Source organism: Dendrobates tinctorius, unplaced genomic scaffold (assembly GCF_039654945.1).
Source record: "Dendrobates tinctorius isolate UK_male_01 unplaced genomic scaffold, ASM3965494v1 ptg000086l, whole genome shotgun sequence".
NCBI lineage: Eukaryota > Metazoa > Chordata > Amphibia > Anura > Dendrobatidae > Dendrobates > Dendrobates tinctorius.
Window position 1 is genome coordinate 8,912,678 of NW_027361754.1, and position 25,426 is coordinate 8,938,103.

At 48.1% G+C, this 25,426-nt stretch overlaps 2 protein-coding genes across 4 annotated transcripts in view; one reads left to right on the top strand and one right to left on the bottom strand.

Annotated features, from left to right (window-relative positions):
* Positions 1 to 1,840: 1,840 nt before the first annotated feature.
* Positions 1,841 to 15,878, bottom strand: LZIC (leucine zipper and CTNNBIP1 domain containing). 2 transcript variants are annotated; one of them, XM_073585012.1, is made up of 7 exons: positions 15,754 to 15,878; positions 13,049 to 13,156; positions 12,820 to 12,955; positions 10,625 to 10,723; positions 10,384 to 10,479; positions 9,327 to 9,408; positions 1,841 to 2,032 (listed from the first exon to the last, which is right to left on the bottom strand). In XM_073585012.1, exons 2-7 carry the CDS (start codon positions 13,147 to 13,149, stop codon positions 1,974 to 1,976), a joined length of 573 nt encoding a protein of 190 aa, XP_073441113.1. In that variant the 5' UTR covers positions 13,150 to 13,156; positions 15,754 to 15,878; the 3' UTR covers positions 1,841 to 1,973. The 2 variants fall into 2 exon arrangements, with proteins under 2 accessions (XP_073441113.1, XP_073441112.1); XM_073585011.1 differs by lacking the exon at positions 15,754 to 15,878 and adding an exon at positions 15,639 to 15,741.
* NMNAT1 (nicotinamide nucleotide adenylyltransferase 1) overlaps positions 15,755 to 25,426 on the top strand; it is a 30,949-nt gene continuing 21,277 nt past the window's right edge. The window contains exon 1 of one of the 2 annotated variants that reach the window (XM_073585009.1): positions 15,755 to 15,902. In XM_073585009.1, the coding sequence (XP_073441110.1) occupies positions 15,794 to 15,902 (109 nt within the window). In that variant the 5' untranslated portion in view covers positions 15,755 to 15,793. The remainder of the gene's footprint in view (positions 15,903 to 25,426) is intronic. The other variant, XM_073585008.1, reaches the window with a different exon arrangement.

Here is a 25,426-nt window from a genome sequence, read left to right on the forward strand (position 1 = left end):
TAGACATTGCAGACACCATCCTGACCCCGATATTAGGAATATCTTCACACCCCAAACAAAACCCTGCAGCTGACTGCCCCAAGCTCAAGTTACACCTCCATTAAAACTGCTGAGAGCAGTGATGCCAAGAGAAACCCAATCACCCTGACCTGGCGTGCCACCACGGACCACCAAGAACCAGGCACACCGAGAGAGACCAGAAAATAGGGATTCTGCTGCAAGAAAAACTATTGGGAGATTAACATAAAGGATAAGTGAGAGATTAATCCATTAACTGCTTACTTCGGCTGCTGCAGAACCTCATTTTTTATAAAGAACTTCAGGTTAATCACAGATTGAATAATCAAAAAAAACCTCTTAAAATTAAAGTTCTGCAGCAGCTGCAGTAGTCATCTGCCCAAGAAAGCCATACACAATAAATGCTTCCTTTATGCTCATTCTTTCTTATGACAGAACAGGAGGAAGAACGACCTGAAGAAAAATCTGTAAAATATCTGCAGGGAAAGAGGAAAAGATGAGCGGCGCCGACGTAGAGCCACTTATCTCTGTACAGTCATAAACCACTGAGAGCAGGAGTGATTAACACTGGAAATCTGGTGAAAGCAGAGGTTAGACGTCTCCAAAGTGACTGATCCTGTGGGGCGTCCCCAGTAAACGACAGGTCCTGTGGGGCGTCCCCGGTATATCATCTTGTGGGGTGCTCCCGGTATATGGCAGGTCCTGTGGGGTGCTCCCGGTATATGGCAGGTCCTGTGGGGTGTTCCCAGTAAACGGCGGGTCTTGTGGGGTGTTTCTGGTAGACAGAGATCCAGGTGACGCCTTCTCATCAAATTCTCAGATCTCAGTCCGATCAATCATCTGTGTGAAGAACTGGAAATACGAGTTGGGTCCATTGAGGCCGCAATGAGCAACTCACAGGAATTACAGGATCCGCAGCCAATACTACAAGACGCCTTCAGGGAACTTGTGACATCCGGATATCGACGGGTGATACAGGGGGAGCTACATTGTATTGTTGTTATTATTGTTATGGCTGATCGGTGTGTATACAGAAAAGTCTTGGATACATCTTAGTTTGGTAATACAATGCCAGCCGCCCTTGGAATATGTGCTCTAGACGTTCCCAGCAAGTCGCCAGCTCGGCGCACACCTGACGCTGTACAATTAACTTAATGGGGGATTTAATTTACAAATTTGTGGCACAGAAGATGACAGTGGCGGCACGAACAAGGGGGATTATGCTTAATCCTCATCTGCAGAGCACAGGAGCCGAGGAGGAGGCTGAATGTGTGGGCCGGAGAGGAAGATATCAGTAATGTGGACGTCACAATGTACAAGTGACTTCTCTATAGAAGGGGTGAAATTGGCAGATCGTGTGACATGATTTGGACCTCTCAGTCAGACGCCAGGTTTGTTGCCCATCACCCTCTGCATACCATAAAGCTACAGCACCGAGTGGGCTAATGGCAACAATTTTACAAAACGAAAAATGAGCTTGATGCCGTTGTCGCTTCCCTTCCCCCACTTTTCTTATAGCAAATATAGAATAATTGAGCACCGGATATCCGTGAAATAAAAGGACATTAGTCAAGGAGATCGCTTTAAGTACTGGAGTTAAAAATGTGGGGTCCCAGGTGTAACCCTCGCACCCCCCAATGGCTGAATGAAATCCTGTTTAATCCAAGGAGAAGAAAATTTGATATTGGTATAATTTATTATTGTACAGTCACATTACAAAAGAACAAGTCTATGAAAAAATGTGCGTGGAGAAGACATCGAACACTCCCGCACATTGTAAAAATGTTCAAATAAAAAAATCTACACGGACGGTAACGCCATTATCCATGGGATGGATCCTAGAAAAATCCCCAAAGTATGAAAACTGCAGATACAAAACTGAACACGTACGTCCCCCAGCCAACACCATCCGGCCTGTGCAAAGCGAAACATCGCCCACGTCCTGCCATGACACCTCACTTCTTAGCGTTCTCCACCTCAATACTCGCCAGAGCCAAAACTTTGTCCCCCGATCCTACAACACAAAACACACAAAAAGCAATGAGAACGACTGCAAACAAACAAGGGTTAAAACTAGTCCTAACCCAGATCAGCCACTGAGGGCAACAAAAACCAAACTAGGGGCAACAAACCACCTCCATGAGCAGAGGTTGGGTGAGAGGGCATTTCTAGAAAGACCAACGCTAACTGCTGTTTTTTTTTTAAGGGAATTAATGAAAAATAAGCAACTAAGGTATTACTTTTAGTTTTTTGTTAATAAAGTTTTATGCAGGTTGTTTTTTTTCCATTTAAATATATATATTTTTTTAACCCTAGTAGAGTGATCCTCCAATCACCTGTTCGGCACCGACAGGCGGCAATATGCGCATTAATTCATCACTGACGATCTGCGGACAGGGTCGGCATTAGCCTGAATGGTGCCCCATGGAAAAATGCCCCCACCAGATTGTTTTTTCACCCAAAGCACAAATAAGAGCAGCCGGACATTTTTTTTTAATATCCTATAAAACTAATTTCAGCTTTCTTCACACTTTTCTTCAGTTTTCTTCCATCACGTAGGGATTCTACAAAACTAGAGAAAAATATCTGCTTTCCTGCATAATGTAGAGTTCGTGGGTTACACCTGGTTCTACTTCTCAGCTCCATTGGCTTAAACAGGCATGGGGTGCAGTACCACATACACAACATGGGGAATGGGGGCGCTGTTTATAGAAGAACACTGCCATGCTAATTACGAAGAACCCCTTTATTAACCAATCTGGGCTCACACCCGTTGGCAATAGCAGGTTTTGAAATATGTTAAACAAATCCACACCAAATTATGTGCATATTGGTGCAGATTGTCCTCTGATTTTCAAAAGATAAAACCAAGGATTTTGAAATTCACAGAAAAATATGCAATGCATTGCACATAATAAACACAGCTGCTGCAGACCCTCAGTAATACACACCTCAGCTGCTATCGTTATCATTACACAACCACAAGTCTGCAAATCACGTGAGCGATCATGTGATGCTTTTGTCCCCCCCCTCACATAGCCTCCACTGTGTCTCCATAGTAATACATGAAGCAGTCATGCTCGGCTCAGTAGTCCCCTAGTCAGTCCGTACAGTAGTGATCTATGCTTAGACTAATATGCACAAACATTGGCATAACGCCATACATGGGAAAAACCGAGCAATTATTATGATCATACTCTGATCAAATTTCTACGATTTTACGGTGAGTACACAAAAATCTCTATTTCTCCTACGCCTCATTGGGGGACACAGAGACAGTGGGACGTCCTAAAGCAGTCCCTGGGTGGAGAGCATACATCTGCTAACACCCCATGTACCTCTGAGTTAAGACTGAGGTACTGCCGATTGCAGGATGCGTCTGCCGAGAGCTGCATCCGCAGAGGCCTGAGAATGAATTTGGTAATGTTTAGTAAAAAGTATGCAGACTGGACCAAGCTGCAGCCTTGCAGACCAGTTCTGCCGAGACCTGGTGCCGAATGGCCGAAGAGGCGCCCACTGACCAGGTAGAGTGCGCCTTAATCCCCGCTGGGACAGGCGCGTTCCTGACACGGTATGATTCCTGAATCGCCAAGCAAATCTACCTGGCTAGCGGTGCTTTTGACGCGGCTAGACCCCTCCTATGCCCCTCTGGAAGCATGAACAGGGCATCTGACTTGTGGAAGGGAGCCGTCCGCGAGATGTACCGTCTCAGCGCCCTCACCACATCCAGGGTGTGGAGGGCCTTCTCAATCCGATGGACTGGCGCCGGACAAAAGGAAGGCAAAACAATTTCCTCGTTGAGATGGAAAGAGGAGACGACCTTGGGCAGGAAGGACGGGGACGTCCTGAGAACTACCCTTTCCTGATGAAAATTCAGGAACGGAGAATGGCAGGACAGGGCTGCCAATTCCGAAACTCGTCTGATTGACGTAATTGCCACTAGAAAGACCACCTTCCAAGAGAGGACAGACAGTGACACGTCCTGCAGCGGTTCGAAAGGAGCCTCCTGTAAGGCCCCGAGAACCAGGTTAAGGTCCCATGATTCCAATGGCCTTCTATAAGGAGGCGCCACATGGGAAACTCCCTGAATGAACGTCTTGACCTGAAGTTTGGTGGCAATTTTGCATTGGAAAAGCACTGACAAGGCCGAAATGTGGCCCTTGAGCGAGCTAAACGCGAGGCCTGATTTTAATCCAGATTGAAGGAATTCCAATATGGCCGGAATGGAAAAACATCAGAGGTGATCGACCATGATCCTTCCACCACGAAAAGAAGGTTTTCCAGGTGCGGTGATAGATGCACATGGGCACAGGCTTCGTAGCACTACTCATGGTGGAAATCACGTCGTGAGAAAACCCAGCCTGTGCTAAAATCGAGGATTCAACGGCCAAGCCGTCAAAGACAGGGCCCCGGAGTTCTGGTGGTAAATCGGGCCCTGCGAGTGTAGATCCATGCGATCTGGAAGTCGCCAGGCGACTAGTTGTATTAGTTCTGCATACCATGCTCAGCGCGGCCAATCTGGCGCGACTAGGATCACTGGTACTCCCTCCACTCTGATCTTCTTGATTACCCTCGGAAGCAAGTGAAGAGGAGGGAAGATGTATGGGAGCCGGAACCGGTGCCATGGCAGAACTAGGGCGTCCGCTCCGATGGTGCTTGGATCGGGCAATGAACCGAGGAACCTTGTTGTTCAGTCTTGAGGCCATTAGATCCACATCCGGAGTCCCCCAACGATGACAAATCTGCTGAAAGACTTCCGGATGAAGAGACCACTTCCCCAAGGCAATGCCTTGGCGACTGAGAAAATTTTCCGCCCAATTTTCTACGCTCGGCCCAATGAAGGATGTGACTCACTTCGTGTACAGCCATCCTGCTCTGGGTACCTCCCTGGCGGTTGATATACGCTACAGCCGTGGCGTTGTCGGATTGGATCCTGATGGGGTGACCTAAGGAGATGGTGGAAACTCCGTAGCGCTAATCTGATCGCTCGTATCTCCAAAATGTTGATGGGGAGACATGACTCTCGGGTTGACCAATGACCCTGTGCCGTGTGGCGACGAAAGACCGCACCCCAGCTAAGAAGACTTGCGTTGGTGGTTACTACGAACCATCTTACTGGGAGAAAAGACCTCCCTTGATTCAGGGAGGACCTCAGTGCCCACCACCTGAGGGCTTGCCTGACCCACAGGGACAGAGGGATCTGACGGTCCAGGGAGAACGGATTCTTGTCCCAAGCGAACAGCAACACGTGTTGTAAGGGACGGAGGTGGAACTGTGCAAATGGAACTGCTTCCATCGCTACCACCACCTTTCCGAGAACTCTCATGCTGAAACGAAAGGATTGAGAAACCGGTCGGGAAAGAGTCCACGCTGCCTGTTGTAAGGCTTGGGTCTCTCCTGGAGGGAGAATGACCAACCCGCGGGAAGTGTCCAAGATCATTCCTAAAAGGGAAATCTGCTAAGCCGGTTTTGGGAAAAACTTTTCGAAGTTTATCTTCCACCCCAGGCGAGAAAGTGTATTCACTGTTATCGATGGATTCCTCGTAGGCTGGAAGGGATGGACCCTTGATGAGCAGGTCGTCCAGATACAGTAACACCACCACTCCCCGAGAGTGGAGAATGGCCATGGCAGCCGCCATGACCTTGGTAAAGACCCTGGGGGCGGTGCGAGTCCGAAGGGCAAGGCAACGAACTGGAAGTGTTCCTCGTGAATTGCAAAACACAGGAACTACTGGTGGGACGGGCAGATCGGAATGTGAAGGTAAGCGTCCTTGATGTCGATGGATGCTAGGAACTCTCCTTTTTCCATGAAAGCGACAACTGATCGAAGAGATTCCATTCAGAATCGCCGTACCTTGACAAACTGATTTAACAGTTTAAGATCCAGAATGGGTAGCATCGTCCCGTCCTTTTTTGGAACCACAAAAAGGTTTGAAAAAAAAACAAAACCCTGAACCTTTCGTGATGAGGGACCGGAATGATGACTCTGTCCCTTAGCAGAGCCCGAAGCAAGGCTCTTGTCTTTTTCTTGGGGGGAGACGAAAGGAAAAACCGAGTTGGAGGAGGAGAAGAAAATTCTAATCTTGTATCTGGAGGACACCAGCTCCCTGACCCACTTGTCGTCATTGGGTAGATCTATGAGATCTGGCTCCCCTAGATCCAGAAGCCCTAGACCTGGGTTTCCAAGAGCGGTTAGATCTGTATGAGACCTGGGAGCCTGTCTCCGCGCGGTGACCGACCTGATCCGGAAGAGACGGTAGAGGAGGACCAACCGGATTTGTTGCGAGAAGATCGAAAACGCGTCGGCTGTTGGTTGTGAAACGGCCGAACAGCCCCTTTTGTTGAGGAAGGAAGTTACTTTTTCCCCCGGTAGTATCAGAAATGAGCTGGTCCAGTTTCTCTCCAAAAAGACGACCCGTTTGAAAGAGGAGAGAAGCCGCGGAGCCATAGGGCTCTTCTAATGGAGATCGCATTAGCGGTAGTTTGAGCCGCGCAATTGGCGGCATCAAAAGAAGCGGCTACTACAAAGTCCGCTGCGTGAATTATCTGCCTGGCGACAGTGGTTGCCTCCGGAGGAAGATTGGTGCCCTGGAAGGAAGTAATCAAGACTTCTGCCCAAGCGGCCATTGCCTTAGTGACCCAAATTGCCGCAAAAGATGGAAAAACCGCTGCTCCTGAAGCTTCAAAAACTGAACGGGCAAGGTAGTCAATTTGATGATCGGAGGGATTTCTGACTGAGGAAGCCTCAGAAACAGATAGGAGCATTTTAGAAGCAAGACGCGATACAGGAGGGTCCACCGGAGGGGACTGTAACCAATTCTACATTAGGTCTGGATGAAAAGGGTATTTAGCCTGAGTAGACTTTTGCCCTGTGAACCGCTTATGTGGACGATCCCTATGTTTCTGGACGGCTGATAAATAACCTGCGCACACGCTAGGTTTTCTTAAATGAGATAGGGTGTGCTGGAGCGGGAATAGTTTCCTCATCCAACCTCAGAATCCTGTTGACTGATTCTATAAGAGAATCAAGCTACTCTTGATCAGTTGGGGGATTTTGAGGGGCTGACGTGACAGATTCGAATTCAGAGTTGTGCTCGCTGTGAACCTCAGGAGAGGGCGAGCGAGAGACAGGAGTCGCCAATGCTGAGGCGCGAACGTGACTAAGGAACGCGTCATGGGTCCGCTTTTTACAGACCTGACCATCCCTTGAACAAGTATGGCCCCTGCTGGTGGACGGTTCCCAGCTGACGCCGGAGCCCTCCTCGGGAGGTAAAGACGCTTTCTGACTTAAAGAGTCCTCCCGGAGGGAGAATATAGCCTGGGTCAGAGACTCTACCGACCGTGACAGGGACGCAGCCCACCTAGGGGTACTAAATGCAGGAGGCCCGTCAGCAGCGGCGGCGAGGGACGTTGGAGCGCAGGTCAGGGCGCAGTCCGTGCATAACGGATTAGTCTGTGCACTGGGTAAGGCAGACTTGCAAGTGGTACACGCGGTAAAAAACGCAGTGTGCTTCTTAACAGCCCGTTTAGCCTCCTTAGATTGAGGCATAGCGCTCCTGAAGGGTTAACGGCAGAGTGTCTGCAGCTGCAGGGAATGTGCCGGGAAGGGGTTAAGCTTTAATCTGAGGGCAGATGCAGCTTACCCACGGTCCTGTGCTGTGTCCCCCGGGAGGAAAAACGGTGGCCCTGTGGTGTCACCCGGTATCCGGCTGTCCAGAGCAGGCATAGCACTCCTGAAAGGGTTAACGGCAGCTGAAGACATGGCCCCCGAGATTAGAATTGCGCGTTTCGTAAGTAATGAGAGGCACCAAGAGGAGGGGGCCGCGACGTTAGCGTGGGCGGCGCTATTCAAATTGCGGCCTAGTAGGCCGGAAAAGCCGGGGACTAAATTTTTGGCCTACCCGAGGTAGACGCTGGGGGCGGGGAGGGGGCGGCGCTAGTGGACGGCGCCATTCAAATTGCGGCCTAGCAGGCTGGAAAAGCCGGGGACTAAATTTTTTGGAATACCGGGGCGCCGAGAGCGGGGGGGGCCGCGATTGGGCGCCGGTGCACCGCCGCTGTCGTTAAGTCAGCGCTTCTCACGGGGGCAGGACCCGACCGCATACCTCCACTCCTATGCTCAGGCAGGTCGTCACTGTCCGGGGGCTTCCAGCTGCAGGTGTGTGTCTCATCCTCCGGGCGATGTAGCAGAGCTGGAGGAGGTCTTAAAGGGTTATTGCTCAGTCAATCCACCCTGTGGTAGGGGGAAGGAGAGCTCTGGGGCTGATTCAGGGCATCCGAAAAAGGGCTGCTCAAGTCCTCTCCATGCACTCCTGTGCTTCGTCCTGTTGCGCTTGCCCTCATATCCGTGGAGTACCAACCGTAAGGGAACCATCGTCAGAGGAATCAGCCTCATTCGTCGCAGGAAAGTGTACGGGGAGGTATACTCAGCGTGCTTGCCCTTTGTTGGTTCGGGGGAGAGCGAGCTGTAGAAAGGAACCGTCGCCCCCTTCACTCCGTTAATTAAAAACTAAAAATTTACAGAAAATTCAAAAATAAAATAAAAACGATGGGGTCTGAAACCAGACCCAAGTACCTCCTACAGACACTAAGCAAAGAACTGGAGAAATCTCAGCCAGCGAGAGGGTGTATACTGCAGGGGAGGAACTAACTTTTTTTCTGGTTTACTTAGTGTCCTCCTAGTGGCCAGCAGCATAACACCCACTGTCTCTGTGTCCCCCAATGAGGCGTAGGAGAAAAGTTGGTCACACTCATCAAACACTATGTTTGACGAGTGTGACCAACCTGTCAATCCGTTTTACAAGCGATGTTACAGATCGCTTGGAAAACGCTAGCATTCTGCAAGCTAATTACAATATGCTAGTTTTTCACGGGAATTCCGCATGCGGATTTCCCGCGGAAATTTCTGTGGCAATTCCACACGTGTGCACATAGCCTAACTCTTCCTGCAGCGCCCCCTCTGACGTCTGACAACCAGTGCCCTGTGCGACCGCACACAGGTAAGGCCAGTCATGTCAGAACGTATCATTCACGTGTCATATTCATTGGCATGTGTGATATCATTCAGTGAGGTGCTTTAGGCGATTATTAAATCTGGCCATACACTAGAACTGAACGCTCACGCGTCCGTTAACTATTCTTCCTTGGTCTTCCCTCCTTCCACCAATCATATGCCTGCTTGGTTCAGACAGTGACTTATCTCCCTCAAGACCTAAGTATCGATCATGTTAAAATTCAATTTGTCCCTTTTGCCACTTTTAAAACAAAATCAGCATTGGATTAAAACAATAATATACGTTATGATTTACCTAATCCGTCTGACACCTTCTGAAACTGGCTGAGGGCTGCACCTGCATTCTCTGCTAAGAAAGCCTCATCCTCTGGAGTCAACTAAACAGAAAAAATGATGGAATGAGTTTTAATATTTATAATTTATCAACCAGAAATCCCAGAGTCCTCAAATCCCACACATAAACATTAGATAAGATTCTGTCTGCAGCCACCACTAAAGGGCCCTTTACACAAAGCGATATCGCTAAAGCGTCACGGATTTTGTGACGCAGCAGCGATATCGCTACTGATATTGCTACATGTGATACTCACCTCCGACCCGGCTCCCCGCAGGCTATTGCTGATTGTGCGAGATCGGCCTGGTCCATTTCTCGTCGTCGGCTTCCTGCTGGCGCCGACGAGCGAGCCATGGACGCAGATGGAAGACGGTCACCCTTGCCGCGTCTGAAAGGTAAGAGCGACCGCTACTGCATCGCTAGTGAAATCTGCCTGTTTGGCTGCTCACTAGCGACCATTTAGCGATGCACCAGCGATCCTGACTGGGTCGTATCGTGGTCGGGATCGCTGGTGCATCGCTAAATGTAAAGGGGCCTTAAGGGGAGCGCTCTGTATACAGAGACACATGATAAGATTCTGTCTGCAGCCACCACTAGAGGGAGAGCTCCCAGTATACAGAAATACATAAGATCCTGTCTGCAGCCACCACTAGAGGGAGAGCTCCCAGTATACAGAGATACATGATAAGATCCTGTCTGCAGCCACCACTAGGGGGAGCTCCCTGTATACAAAGATACATGATAAGATCCTGTCTGAAGTCACCACTAGAGGGAGAGCTCCCAGTATAAAGAGATACATGATAAGATCCTGTCTGCAGCCACCACTAGGGGGAGCTCCCTGTATACAAAGATACATGATAAGATTCTGTCTGCAGCCACCACTAGGGAGAGCTCCTTGTATACAAAGATACATGAGAAAATTCTGTCTGCAGCAACCACTAGGGGGAGCTCTCTGTATACAGAGATACATGATCCTGTCTACAGCCATATACTATATAATTATCTTTAGACATTTCACCTTCTCTCCCAGTTTCCGCAGTGCGGTCAGGATTTCTCCTTTCTGCTGAGTGTAAACATCTTGGGCTAATTTTCCCACCATTAGATCTCGGTCCATCTGTAAAATGAGACAAAATACCTAATTGTAGGAGGTCACGTATCACATTGTCAGCATTTTTTGGAAACAATCTGTGAGAAAACCCAATGACTAGTCCTCTACCATTTTAGCCTTAATTATGAAGAAAATTAAAATTCTCTCTCACCTCGGATAACCTTGTCCTCAGCTGCCCCGGCTGCTTCTTGGCAAACATCCTGATGACCTCCGGGGTCTTGAACGCTTGGCTGATTGCTGCTTGAATGGCCTCAAAGACAAAAGGGGCTGTAATATATGAAACTATGACACAGAGAGAGCGCACTATGGCTGCTGCGCCCACTGCAAACTACAGTGGGTACAGAAAGTATTCAGACCCCTTAATTTTTCATTCTTTGTTTCATTGCAGCCATTTGTCAAATTCAAAAATGTTCATTTTTTTCTCATTAATGTACACTCTGCACCCCATCTTGTCTGAAAAAACAGAAATGTAGAAATTTTTCCAAATGTATTAAAGAAAAACTGAAATATCACATGATCATAAGTATTCAGACCCTTTGCTCAGTATTGAGTAGAAGCACCCCTTTGAGCTAGTACAGCCATGAGTCTTTTCTTGGAAATGATGCAACAAGTTTTTCACACCTGGATTTAGGGATCCTCTGCCATTCTTCCTTGCAGATCCTCTCCAGTTCCATCAGGTTGGATGGTGAACGTTGGTGGACAGCCATTTTCAGGTCTCTCCAGAGATGCTCAATTGGGTTTAGGTCATGGCTCTGGCTGGGCCAGTCAAGAATGGTCAATGAGTTGTTCTGAAGCAACGCCTTTGTTATTTTAGCTGTGTGCTTAGGGTCATTGTCTTGCTGGAAGGTGAACCTTTGGCCAAATCTGAGGTCCAGAGCACTCTGGAAGAGGTTTTCATCCAGGATTTCTCTGTATTTGGCCGCATTCATGTTTCCTTCAATAGCAACCAGTCGTCCTGTCCCTGCAGCTAAAAAAAGACCCCTATAGCATGATGCTGCCACCACCATGCTTCACTGTTGGGATTGTATTGGGCAGGTGATGAGCAGTGCCTGGTTTTCTCCACACATTCAACTTAGAATTATCACCAAAAAGTTCTAGCTTCGTCTCATCAGACCAGAGAATCTTATTTCTCATAGTATGGGAGTACTTCATGTGCTTTTTAGCAAACTCTATTCAGGCTTTCATATGTCTTGCACTGAGGAGAGGCTTCCTTCGGGCCGCTCTGCCATAAAGGCCCGACTGTGGAGGGCTACAGTGATAGTTGGCTTTGTGGAACTTTCTCCCATCTCCGTACTGCATCTGTGGAGCTCAGCCACTGTGATCTTGGGGTTCTTCTTTACCTCACTCACCAAGGCTCTTCTCCCGCGATTGCTCAGTTTGGTTGGATGGCCAGGTTTAGGAAGACTTCTGGTGGTCCCAACCTTCTTCCATTTAAGGATTTTGGAGGCCACTGTGTTCTTAGGAACCTTGACTACTGCAGAAATTATTTTGTAACCTTGGCCAGATGTGTGCCTTGCCACAATTCTGTCTCCGAGCTCCTTGCCCAGTTTCTTTGACCTCATGATTCTCATTTGGTCTGACATGCACTGTGAGCTGAGGTTTTATATAGACAGGTGTGCGCCTTTCCAAATCAAGTCCTATCCGTTTAATTAAACACAGCTGGACTCCAATGAAAGAGTAGAACCATCTCAAGGAGGATCACAAGGAAATGAACAGCACGTGACTTAAATATGAGTGTCTGAGCAAAGGGTCTGAATACTTATGACCATGTGATATTTCAGTTTTTCTAATAAATTTGCAAACATTTCTACATTTCTGGCTTTTTTCAGTCAAGATGGGGTGTACATTAATGAATAAAAAAAAAATGAACTTTTTGAATTTACCAAATGGCTGCAATGAAACAAAAAGTGAAAAATTTAAGAGGGTCTGAATACTTTTCGTGCCCACTGTACATTATAGTAAGCTCAGAAAAATGCCTTTAATCCGGTATCAACGGGACAAGATTGGATCTGGATTGTCAGACATTCTGGATTACTGGATGGGTATAGAAGGGTCATAGAACAGATAGGGGACCTTCAGGAAGGCAGACAAAACTAGATGTGGATTGTAGATTCCCCAACTGCTGGACAGCCGCAGGTTTGTGATCCCTGATTTAGGACTTATTCACATGAAGGATATTATGATTCCTGTGATGGTAATTCCTGGTCCCTCCGCGGGTTTCTGGACCTGATCTAACAGCATCAGACCTGACTACGAGGTTCCTAGTCCGGCTCAGGAGACTCACAGTCAGGCCAGTAATTGGGACTGCAGCCATAACACGTTCTTGTGAATTTACAGGTTCCTCACCAGCTGCATCCCGCCGAGCTCATCCACCAGTGTCATGTTCCCTGCGATGATTTTCTGCAGAGAGTCATTGAACTCACTCAGCTGCTCCAGCGTCTCTTTCTTAGTCTCCTCATACTCATCAGCATCCAGCTCATCTCTAAGAGGAAAATGAGGATACTACTCCACGGCACGCTGACATATTGCACGGTGATGTTTTTCCTCATGCTGCTGTATAATACCAGTACGATACCTGCATTCCTCCAGGTCTTGAAGCTGTTGCATCAGACGATCCAGCTGCTCTTCTAGGTTCTGGCGGAGTTTACCGGTTTCACTCTTCCCTCTCGACGCCATCTTGTCACTAAGAAGAGGAAATGACAAGTGTAATAATCCTCCGCAAGACCCAGAATGTAAGACACTAGGTGTCATGTTGGCGCAAACATTAGGGCTTGGCAGCAGCATCATCATGGCAAATATGACCACGCTGAATGTCCAGGCTCTTCTGCGGATAAGTGTGGCCACATCTTACAGGAACTGGGGAAAAGTACTGTCATGTGGAAAGATGGCTGCCGGCTCCAGCACTGGAGCTGCAAAGACTAGAAGCGCCATATTCTGATAAGTGCTACCAGTGGAACAACAGTGAGGAATGAGACGCCAGCAGCACGTGAGAAGTGAGAAGGAGCTCCAGACTGGGGATGAGCAGAAGGTGAGGATAGAGTATTTCTGCCTGAGGCTGTAATGATCTCAGCTGATTATGGGAGTGACATAATTCTAAGTCAATTTGTATGATGACATCGTATTGTGCGCAGCCGCTATGGGACGTGACACTTATCTGGACAGAAAATGCCAGGATATTTGCAACCTGAAAGCCAGTCGTCAGTCAACAGTTAGGAAAATGGCATTGCAGTTGCCACTCATATGACAGGGGCATCTTGTACCATGTACAATGCAATACATCAAACGTACAAATATGTGCACTGGGACTTACTGAAGTATGATGCATATGCAGGAGTGGGCCAGGAAGGAGCGCACATCAGCACATACAGGGGGTACGGCTCAAGTGTTCTTAGACCGTACAGCAGATATTACGTGAAAGTCCCCAGGCCATACTGCGGATATGGAGTGAGAATCTCTGGACCGTACAACCGGCACGACATAAGGGTCCCCAGACCATACAGCTGGTAAGGCAAGAAGGATCCCAAGCTTACAGCGAGCATGGTATAAGGGTTCCCAGACCGTACAGAGTGCATGGCACAAGGGATCCAGACCGTACAGAGCGCACGGCGCAAGGGATCCAAGACTGGACAGCGGGCCTGTCACGAGGGTTCCCAGACCGTGCAAAGCGCACAGTATGGCACTAGGGTTCCCAGACCATTCATCAGGCACGGTGAAAGGGATCACAGACCGCAGAGAGGGCACAGTGTAAGGTGTCCCAGACCATAAAGACGGCATGACGAGAGAGATCCCAGACCACAGTGTGAGGTGTCCAAGACTATACAGAGGGCACAGTATGAGAGATCCCAGACCATATAGAGGGTACTGTGCGAGGTATCCCAGATCGTATAGCGGGCACATCGCAAGGGATCCCAGACCATAGCGAGAGCATAGTGCAAGGCGTCCCAGACCATACAGCGGGCACAGTGTAAGGTGTCCCAGGCTATACAGAGGGCATGTCACAAGGGTTCCCAGACTATACAAAGGGCACAGTGCAAGGTGTCCCAGACCATACAGACGGCACAACGAGCGAGATGTCAGCCGTACAGCAGGCACAGTGTGAGGTGTCCTAGACTATATAGAGGGCTGGTACGAGAGATCCCATACTATATAGACAGTATGGTACAAGGTATCCCAGACCGTACAGCGGGCACATCGCAAAGGCTCCCAGACCGTAGAGAGGGCACAGTGCAAGGTGTCCCTGGCCATACAGACAGCACGAGAGAGATGTCAGACCATACAGCGGGCACGATGTGAGGTGTCCTAGAATATACAGAGGACAGGGTGCAAGAGATCTCAAACTGTAGAAAGGGCACAGTGCAAGGTGTCCAAGACTGTAGAGGTCATGGTCCAAGAGTTCCCAGACCGTACAGAGGGCACATCGCAAAGGCTCCCAGACCGTAGAGAGGGCACAGTGCAAGGTGTCCCTGGCCATACAGACAGCACGAGAGAGATGTCAGACCATACAGCGGGCACGATGTGAGGTGTCCTAGAATATACAGAGGACAGGGTGCAAGAGATCTCAAACTGTAGAAAGGGCACAGTGCAAGGTGTCCAAGACTGTAGAGGTCATGGTCCAAGAGTTCCCAGACAGTACAGAGGGCACAGCACGGAAGTTCCGAGACCATACAGCAGGCACGGTACGAGGTGTCTCAGACTATACAGAGGGCACGGTGCAAGTGCCCATACAGCAGGTACTACGTAAGGGCACCCAGGTCATACAGCGGGCACAGAGTGGATGGACTGTATATCCGGCACTATGTTCAGATAGTTTTTTCCATTCACAAACGGCTTTTTCTAGTCTGGATTTTCCCCATTTATTTTAAAGTGAATCCTAAAGCCCAGAATTAGATGGCTGCTCTGAAACTTTTTTTTTTTACGTTTCTGCAATACAAAAACGCACATAAAAACACGAGAAGGAATTTGTGCAGAAACGCAGCAGATTGCAACGTAGAAACCGGCGATGTGAAAACCAATCCGGAGCTGCACATACTGGTGGGAGTTGCTGCAGATTTTACCCAACGCCGGTGAAGGGTTAAATCAGCAATGAAGATCCTGAACACGGAGCATGACGGATGCAGGACGCGTCCTGGGCTACTGCAGACAATGACCTGCCCCTCCCTCCTTACACTGCAGCCATGGTCCTAGCCGGGTGCAGGGTGAGGGCAGTGCCCCCGACCAGAACCGTCAGTCCACACCCTACAGGTGACACAGACACACCGCCGCCACATTACTGCTCCCTACCTGGCTCCAGCGCTGGCTTCACTAGGGTGCGCGCATCCTGATGACGTCACTGCACGTCAACCAATGGACGAGCGGGGCTGAGGTTTCCTCCAATAAGAAAGCACTTTTCTTTTCTTGTGCATCGCTTAATATCTTCCCCCATGTGGACGGTGAGTACCGGGGGTGTATTGTTGGGGGAGCGCAGGTGACAGATGTGTTATGTTTCTGTGGCACTTGTGGTCTCTGTGCAGGTGGAGCAGCCTGCAGTGCAGCTACACGACTAGACAGAGACTCAGAGAAGCACAAGGGCAGTACACGTCAGGTGCAGGAGGAGCGACCTCCAGGTGCCCACTCTGGCCCCGTGCAGTGGTGACAGTCACCGCCCTGTACTCCTGGTCCTCACCTGCATTTCTCATTGGGACCTGTCCAGCGACGCCCCCTGTCCACGTCCCGTTCACTTTCACTAGTTCTGCAGGAGTAAGAAATAGGCACGGCCAAAGATCATGGCTGGCAATGGAGGTGGATGGAGCCCAGACTGCGCTTCACACACCCTGGCCTGGTCCAGCTGACCCGGGGATCTGCCACCGACCTCCGGGAGAGCGAGAGGGCTTCCTAAATCCGAGAGTGTCCCCTAGGCCTGGTGATGGAGTTATGCTCCTGTCATGGAGGATCCCACACTCCTCCCCACTGTCCCAGGTTCCTCCAGCATTAGACAGAGGTTGTTCTAAGACTGCAGGCCTTCTGACTGTCCTGGAAATATGTGGTCATTATCCTTGTAGAACAGCCTCCGTATGATGTTCACTGTGTACTGCTTCTCTTGTCTGTGGCCTTATGGGGTCTCCTGCCCTCGTGGGGGCCCTTCTTTAGCCAAGTTTGCTGTCCCTCATCGACCCTCGTGGGGCTCTGTTTCCTGCCCTCACTGCCTTTGTGAGGTCTCATCTCTTCCCATTTTTTGGCCCCGCTTGCTGTCCCCCTACCGGCCCTCGTGGGGCCCCATCTATCTACTTACCAGGCCTTGTGGGGCCCCATCTCCTGTCTGTCTACCTGCCCTTGTGGGGCCCCATCTCCTGTCTCTATCGGCCCTTGTGGGGCCTCAATCTCCTACTCTTGTGGGGTCTTGTGGGGTCATCCACTTTTCTTAAACCTTTTTTGGACCCTCTGTGTTGCATGTGTCTGTTTTGTTCTTCCTCTGAGTAGCCCAAACATTATGGCCACAAGTTTCATCCTTTCCATGTCACCTTCTTGTCTTTCATCTGTGATTGATGGCTTTATAAACCTGGTTCCTTCCAGGGCCTCTCAGAGATATTGGACATTTTCCCTGTAGGACATTTTTTTAAAGTGCATTACCAGTGACAAAACTGATTACTTATTTTCCCCCCAAAAAACAGGACTCTACATTGTAATGTTTTAAAGATTGAAAATAAATAAACAGTTACTAGATGAGGGTCCTCTAATTAGCACCCTCATAGCATGGTCAGAGTGGAGCGGTTCTAGAAAGTGTCTCACCCTCTGGAGGATCTGTCCTGTCTTGCATTACACAGATAACATGATAAAATTAGTGGCGCAATGTAATATGTTTCCTCTAGGGGCACTGCAGAGAAATTGAAAACAGATTAGAGCTGATCACTGGGGGTCCCGGCAGGGGGAAACTTTGTGATCACCTTGTCGAGGGTAACGATTTTCTAAATGAAAAACCCTGATTTAGCTGGATGCAATGTCCCTGAGGTTATTTAAGTAAGAGACCCAAATCTGCAGGTGGCTTTATACATATATTCACTATAACATAGATCCTGTCCAGTTCCCTCGGTGTGGTGGCGACTCACGTGGTGATTTTTGACTAATCAAATAGAAACGCTTTTAAAATAAACCAATGAGATCAGATATATTTATGGTCATTGTATTTAATGAGAAATTGAACTTTATGCGGTTCCCTGCAGCACAGAGTATTTCAGGAGAGGAGTGTACTGATTTAGTGGAAGGCAGTCACCTTGTCCAAATGTGATAAGATTAGTCAGTACAGAACATGTATGGAGGGTGGGGGTCACAGTCTTCTCATCTCTTGGTATACATCACTGTGTGCACCCCCCCCAGATCAACATGAGGTCTTCTAGCCCAGGGTTCCCCAACTCCAGTCCTCAAGGCCCACCAACAGATCATGTTTTCAGGATTTTCTTAGTATTCCTCAGGTGATAATTGCTTCACCTGTGCAATACAAAGGAAATCCTGAAAACATGATCTGTTGGTGGGCCTTGAGGACTGGAGTTGGGGAACACTGGGCTAGCCAATCACAAGCGACTCAACTTTTCCAAACTTTCTGTAGTTTAGGATCATCTGAAGCATCTTTATGTAAACCACAATTACAGCAGCACCATCTAATGGTCAGTGGCTTTATGGCACGACTTTGGATATAACTACAGTATAGCAATTTTTTCCTTTTGGCAGATGCAGTAGCTCAGGGGAAAGATGTACAGTATATAATTAACTACATTGTGGAGTTGTATATTATTTTACTTTATACATTTTATAGCTATTGTCTGCTTTAGTGCCTTCTAGCAGATATTGTGGGGGACATGATGGACCCCATTATATTACCCCGAGTGGGAGTCATTGTCATGAATAGCTTAACATTGGTTAAACATTTAATACACAGTGACCCATTCTTAGGCATAGACTTAGTGGGTCCTGTAAAACACAAAGCCTGAAAAAGGTGCAGCCTCACACTGACCACTAGGTATGCCAACAACAAGTCCTGCAGCAATCAGTTGTAGGGTCACCCTAACTTGGATATCCCCTTTAAGAGCTGGGCATTTTTAGGACTTAAAGCACTATGTTTAGCCTGTATGTTATGAATGGAAATTGTATCATTTACTATAATATAACTTTAAAAGGCTCATGATATGCAGAGATGAGAGCACCCACATACATGAGCAGGTGTGTGACGGTGGGAGCCCTGCTTTACTGCAGGCTGTCAGCCTTGGCTTGTGGTTTTCTGCTGTGAAAAATGCCCCCCCCCCCCTTGTCTCTGCTCCTTTATTTCCCCTCTAATCTCTGAATGACACAATAATTTGTCCATTTGGGAACATAGCCAAAAACTGTCAGCACAGAACCTGCCAATCACTGGGAGACTTCAGTAATCAGGAGCCCCCCACCACTGGCTGCTGCTGGAATCTCTCTCCTCAATTTCATAGTGGGAAGGGACCATTGTTTCTGATAGAAACTGACTGCTCTCCTGTTCTGCCGCCTCTGTGGACTGATTTGCAGGACCAATAGGTATGAAGCGCATTAGTCCTCACTGTTCTCAGTCCGTTCCCCCCCTTCCATTGTCCACAAGTACAGTAGTTCTTTATGAAGCAGCGACTCCGGGGGGCTACAACTCCTCAGATGTGCCATGTACATGGGCAGCAGGTCACTACTTCATAGCAGATGCCGGTTCTAGTTTCTTTACTAAGGACCAGCCCAGGAAAAATGGAGTTGTAGAGCCAGAAAGGGCCAACGATCAGGAAAAACACTGCAAAAAAAAGTCCATAGTTCCAAAATTAGTGTCTGATATATTTAAGTTCCCATTTATTCCAAAGCTCTTGGTGCAGATTATACAGTGATGTCAGTTCTCAGTCAGGTCAGGAATTGCAGCCATAACATGGACCGTAAAATAGGACCACTACATGGTGGTGTGAATAAGGTCTTATTCTTCTTTCTGCTGGTTCCTCTTCTGACACTGCCCGTGTGATTCCTACCTAAGGGTTTGTAGCAATGGAGATGTGTAGAGCTGAGCAAAAAAGATTTGTAGGACTCAGGTTCAGCGGGGACATGAGTGGTCCATTACCATCGACCACACCCCTGCTGGCATCATCAGGACCTCTTCTGGTTTGTAGGGACTCATGCTGCCCCATGACATCACGCTGGAATCACATAGCAGAAGAGGCGTCAGGGGTGTCAGCAGCTAGAAGGCGGTTCACAGGGCTTTGGTCCATCCGCCATGGATTACTGACATGACTGCTGGAGTAGGGTCCTGCACAAATCATTTTTGCTCAACTCAGGAGACGCATGATAAAGTGGAGAGGGCATGGATTCTTTCTTCTAGCTTTAAGTGGATGATATCCGAGAGCAATAGCTCACTTTTGCCTGGACAGCACATACACCGATAATCGATCTTAGGCGTATCGTCTCTACAAGGCACTCCGGGTGTTTCTCCAATCACAATGGGGGTTGCAGTTTTGCAGGTTGGGGAGCAGTGCTATAGGGGGTTTCCTAGCATATCAATAACAAATGTCATCATTGTCTGATTAATCGGGGTACAACTCTTTTTATCTCTTCCCATTGTGTTACAGAGCTGTGTAGACACAGGAACAGGACGTGTTGTCTTGGGGCAAAGGCAGAGATTTGGTTTAAGCCTTTGATAAAGAATTGCAATAAGCTTTTTGGGGTAATTCTTCTCAGTGCCAATAATAATAGCATAAAGAAAAGATAAGTGCCAGTAAGAGTGTCCCCAAAGTAGCCAGAAATGACCGATAAACCTCCAGAAATAACTCGCCTTCTGATACCACCCTGTTCACACAGATCATATATGCCGGTTGCTTTGTGAAGGTTGACTGTTGGTACGTCATAGGCTGTAGGATTATCACGTGTCCTCATGTCTTTGTGTGGTTGTATATAGAGATATGTACACACCTGTAGATAAGACACTGATGTAGGACTGCACCACAGACAGGTAATACAGAGCTGGAGTGCTCATGGCCTGCAAGAGATGGAAGACTTCACGTTTATAGTGTTCTGTCAAATGCAAATTGAAGATAAATAGTATGGCAGACTTGAAAGTTCCTACAGGGCCGCGATACAGGGGTGTGCTAAACATCCCAGGTTAACTAGAAAGAAAGCCATTTGCACATGTTGGTTGAGGTGGTTCCTGTTGTACATTTTGCATCAGCCCGACAGCTATTATATGGCATTAGGACAGCTTGGGGCTCCTATTGGTGGGGGATATATCCAAAATATACTTCAGTTTCCTTATAGATTCAGTTCTGTAAATTTTTGCTCATTCTTTATGTAGTAATTCTTGGGTTGAGATCAACAACTCGAGCACTTACACATTCTGCAGCCAGAGATGTCATTAGGACAGTGCAGATCCCCTCGATGAAGGAGGCCACCCCAAATATGTGAAAAAGGGTCTTCAGCCAACATGGTATCGGCTCCACGAGTGCGAGGATGAGAGCAAACGCTGCAATAGAAGGTGCACTGTCAGCGCAGGACGGTAATAGAAGGTGGATGGTCAGTGCAAGTCAATAATAGAAGGTGGACTATTAGCGCAGGGCATTAATAGAAGGTGGACTGTCAGCGCAGGGCAATAATAGAAGGTGGACTGTCAGCGCAGGACGGTAATAGAAGGTGGATGGTCAGTGCAGGTCAATAATAGAAGGTGCACTGTCAGCGCAAGGCAGTAATAGAAGGTGGACTGTCAGCGCAGGGCAATAATAGAAGGTGGACTGTCAGCGCAGGTCAATAATAGAAGGTGCACTGTCAGCGCAGGACGGCAACAGAAGGTGGATGGTCAGTGCAGGTCAATAATAGAAGGTGGACTGTCAGCGCAGGTCAATAATAGAAGGTGCACTGTCAGCGCAGGACGGTAACAGAAGGTGGATGGTCAGTGCAGGTCAATAATAGAAGGTGCACTGTCAGCGCAGGGCAGTAATAGAAGGTGGACTGTCAGCGCAGGGCTGTAATAGAAGGTGGACTGTCAGCGCAGGTCAATAATAGAAGGTGGACGGTCAGTGCAGGGCAGTAATAGAAGGTGCACTGTCAGCGCAGGGCAGTAATAGGTGGACGGTCAGCGCAGGTCAATAATAGAAGGTGGACTGTCAGCGCAGGGCAGTAATAGAAGGTGGACTGTCAGCGCAGGGCAGTAATAGAAGGTGGACTGTCAGCGCAGGGCAGTAATAGAAGGTGGACTGTCAGCGCAGGGCAGTAATAGAAGGTGGACTGTCAGCGCAGGTCAATAATAGAAGGTGGACGGTCAGTGCAGGGCAGTAATAGAAGGTGCACTGTCAGCGCAGGGCAGTAATAGGTGGACGGTCAGCGCAGGTCAATAATAGAAGGTGGACTGTCAGCGCAGGGCAATAATAGAAGGTGGACTGTCAGCGCAGGGCAGTAATAGAAGGTGGACTGTCAGTGCAGGTCAATAATAGAAGGTGCACTGTCAGCGCAGGACGGTAATGCAGGTCAATAATAGAAGGTGCACTGTCAGCGCAGGACGGTAAAAGAAGGTGGATGGTCAGTGCAGGTCAATAATAGAAGGTGGATGGTCAGTGCAGGTCAATAATAGAAGGTGGACTGTCAGCGCAGGGCAGTAATAGAAGGTGGACTGTCAGTGCAGGTCAATAATAGAAGGTGCACTGTCAGCGCAGGACGGTAATGCAGGTCAATAATAGAAGGTGCACTGTCAGCGCAGGACGGTAAAAGAAGGTGGATGGTCAGTGCAGGTCAATAATAGAAGGTGCACTGTCAGCGCAGGGCAATAATAGAAGGTGGACGGTCAGTGCAGGGCAGTAATAGAAGGTGCACTGTCAGCGCAGGGCAATAATAGAAGGTGGACTGTCAGCGCAGGGCAGCAATAGAAGGTGGACTGTCAGTGCGGGGCAATAATAGAAGGTGGACTGTCAGTGCGGGGCAATAATAGAAGGTGGACTGTCAGTGCAGGACAGTAATAGAAGGTGGACGGTCAGTGCAGGGCAATAATAGAAGGTGGACGGTCAGTGCAGGACAGTAATAGAAGGTGGACGGTCAGTGCAGGGCAATAATAGAAGGTGGACTATCAGTGCAGGGCAATAATAGAATTTGGTCTGGCAGTAATACAAGGTGATTGACAGTGGGATGCGGCTGTTTATGCATGTATGGCAGTGTAGCTTTTCAGTAGCTGGAGAGTCTCAGGTTGGAAACCAGTCTAAGGAATATTCAAAAAGTTTAGATTTTTCAAAAACACCCCTGTAGCCCCCACATATGAGACCCTTTGTTTTCTTTTACTAGATCCCCCTTTAAATGCTACATGTAATGCAGTGCAGACTCTCACCAGTTGTGAATAGGGTGAAGCCAATGTTGCAGATCAGGTTGTTGAGAAGAGGTTGGTTGCAAAATCGCGATGAGCTCGGCCTGTGGGGAAAATATTGGGGTTAGTTCGATCTACAAACACCAGCTTGAGATGCGGACCCCTGACCTGCATACAGTTTATCAACAATGAACCCTATTAAAAAAAAAAGGATTATCTAAACCAGACAACACTTTAAAGAGGTACTGGCCCCTGGCAGTGATCAGGAAGGGGCGCAGCTCTGTAACATACGTGCTAAATGATGCGACCTTCTTTCATCAGTCGGTGTCTTGGGCTGTGGAGAGGAATCACCTATGTCGGGGTCCACACCTGCAGGACGCCAGCTGTTGTACAGGCTGTCAGGGCATGCTGGGAGCTGTAGTGTAACTATAGCAGGAGTGCTGCGAGTTGCTGACCTATGTTATAGAATAGGAGCGTTTGCTCTGCCATTGCCCCTACAGGACTAGGATGGGGACATATTCAAAAACCCCTCTATCCCTCAACTGCACTGCTCTGTGTAGTATGTCATTGTGTTACCTTCCTATAATGGCATCATCTTTATGGAGGTTTTATACCTTGTAGTATTTAGTGCTCAGGTTTATCATGGAGGATGCGGTGAATGGGAAGTAGAGCTATGGGACAGGCCGCAGCGTCAATCATCCCGAAATTATGTAGGACCACAAGCCAAGCTGAGAGGACAGGTAAGATACCCCCACATGCCGGAAGCTTGGATGTAAAAACTGTAATATTCCAATGGCTGCTTTTGGAGGAAGGTAGCCGTGTTTTTCCTACCCCATACAACACCTTTATTGCAGCCAGCATAAACAATGGAGGTTCATATTCTGGAAGCCACAATTATAAAATGCATCGTGTCTGCAAAATCCATGAAAGTATCTCATCAGGTATTATATATGGTATAGACTTACACAGACCTGAGCAGTATATACACCTGCGGGACGGTTAGGGTGATCCCTGAGGATGCCACAGTCACCAGCCTGGAGGAAAGAGAGAAATTAGGAGAGATTAGGGATCATCATGGCGGGTTGCTGTTCATGTAGCAGATAGGGAGCGCACTTACAGTCTGAATTTGTGGGTTCGGGGTAACCAGCGGCTGAGATGGTGGGAGACGTGAGCTAGAAAGTAGAAGATCATGCTGTCTGTCACCTGATCCTCAGCTATGAATAATGTAACGTGGCTCCCGGCTCATTCTGTGCCCATTGTAGTCCTGCTCTCCTCCTACGCGGCAGAGGGGACTTAAAAGGCCACATTCACATGGTCAGTATTTTACATCAGTATTTGTAGCCAAAACCAGCAGTGGCTGATAAATACAGAAGGCATGACGTGTTTCTATTATACTTTTCCTCTGATTGTTCCACTCCTGGTTTTGGCTTACAAATACTGGTGTCAAATACTGACCAAATTACGCCTCTCCATTATTAATTCCTGGGCTTGATGTCAGCTGCCAATTCAAAGCTGACATCAGCCCCAATATTATTACCCCACATCGCACCAGGGCAAGCGAGGCTAAGCGTCAGAATTGGTTCGGCTGAGAGCTGATGTTTTTAGTCTGGTAGGGGGCCAATATCCATGGCCCCTTCCTTGGCTATTAATAACAGCCCACAGCTGTCTGCCTAGCATTTGCTGGTTATTAGTTATGTGGGACCCTAATCACTTTTTTTGTGGGGGTCCCCTATTTTAATAACCAGTAGAGGCTAAACAAACATCTGTGAGCTGATATTAATAGCCTGGGAAGCTCCATGGATATTACCCCGTTCCCAGGCCATAAACATCTGCCCCCAGCTGTTAGCTTTCCCTCTGCTGGTTAAGAAAATTTCAGGGGATTCCACATCATTTTTTTCAGAAATGTATTTATCAATTACTAATATACATGTACAGTAAGCTACAGATTCACTGTACTAATATATATGAGAATATTTACTTTGAAAACTATCTTTATATGACATAGAGAATTACTGTATGTAAAAATCGGACAGATTTTACAAATGTTATTGTGTCTCCGGCCTTAATAAGAAAGTTGCAGAGTTGCACCTTAAGTTTCCAGAGACATTTCCGGGAACATGCCCAATATCACCTCGTACCCACCTGCATTGGCCAGCACTACTTTCTTTCATTCTCTTTCCAGATTTGTTCGGTTTTCATAGTTTCTGCACCACTTTTGCAATTGTCACTTCGGCCTGATGATGCATTGTCTGTCCTTTTGGAAACAGGATGCAAAATTTGCTTCTGGTGTTGCATGGATTAATTCTTCACCATTGCACCAGTCTCCAGTCTCGGTTACCAGTGGAGCTTGCGGATGACACCGTGCAGGAGCTCAGCACTCTTCACCACGAGCCAGTTAGTGACTATAACACAGACCATCACTGTGATAGCCAGAGACTGAGCCACCCAATGGAGCATGGTGGATGCAGCTACAGGACTGTAGTGGCACTGGGGCAACGTGGCATCTTTGAAAGGGGGGAAGGGAGAGGCTGGGACGGATTAGCATCTCAATGGTTTATACAGTTGGTTGGATGCAGACAAAAGTATTCAGCAGAGCTATGTGATGTGTGGGCATCTGCTGGCTGCACACTGGGACCATTCTCCAATCTGTGAAACTGT

Excerpts from the sequence above, each read along its gene's own strand:
- LZIC (XM_073585011.1), bottom strand. Across the intron at positions 12,956-13,048 it reads CAAGACCTGGAGGAATGCAG|AGATGAGCTGGATGCTGATG; the intron begins GTATCGTACTGG and ends TTTTCCTCTTAG. Across the intron at positions 2,033-9,326 it reads GAAGGTGTCAGACGGATTAG|GATCGGGGGACAAAGTTTTG; the intron begins GTAAATCATAAC and ends TTTGTGTTGTAG.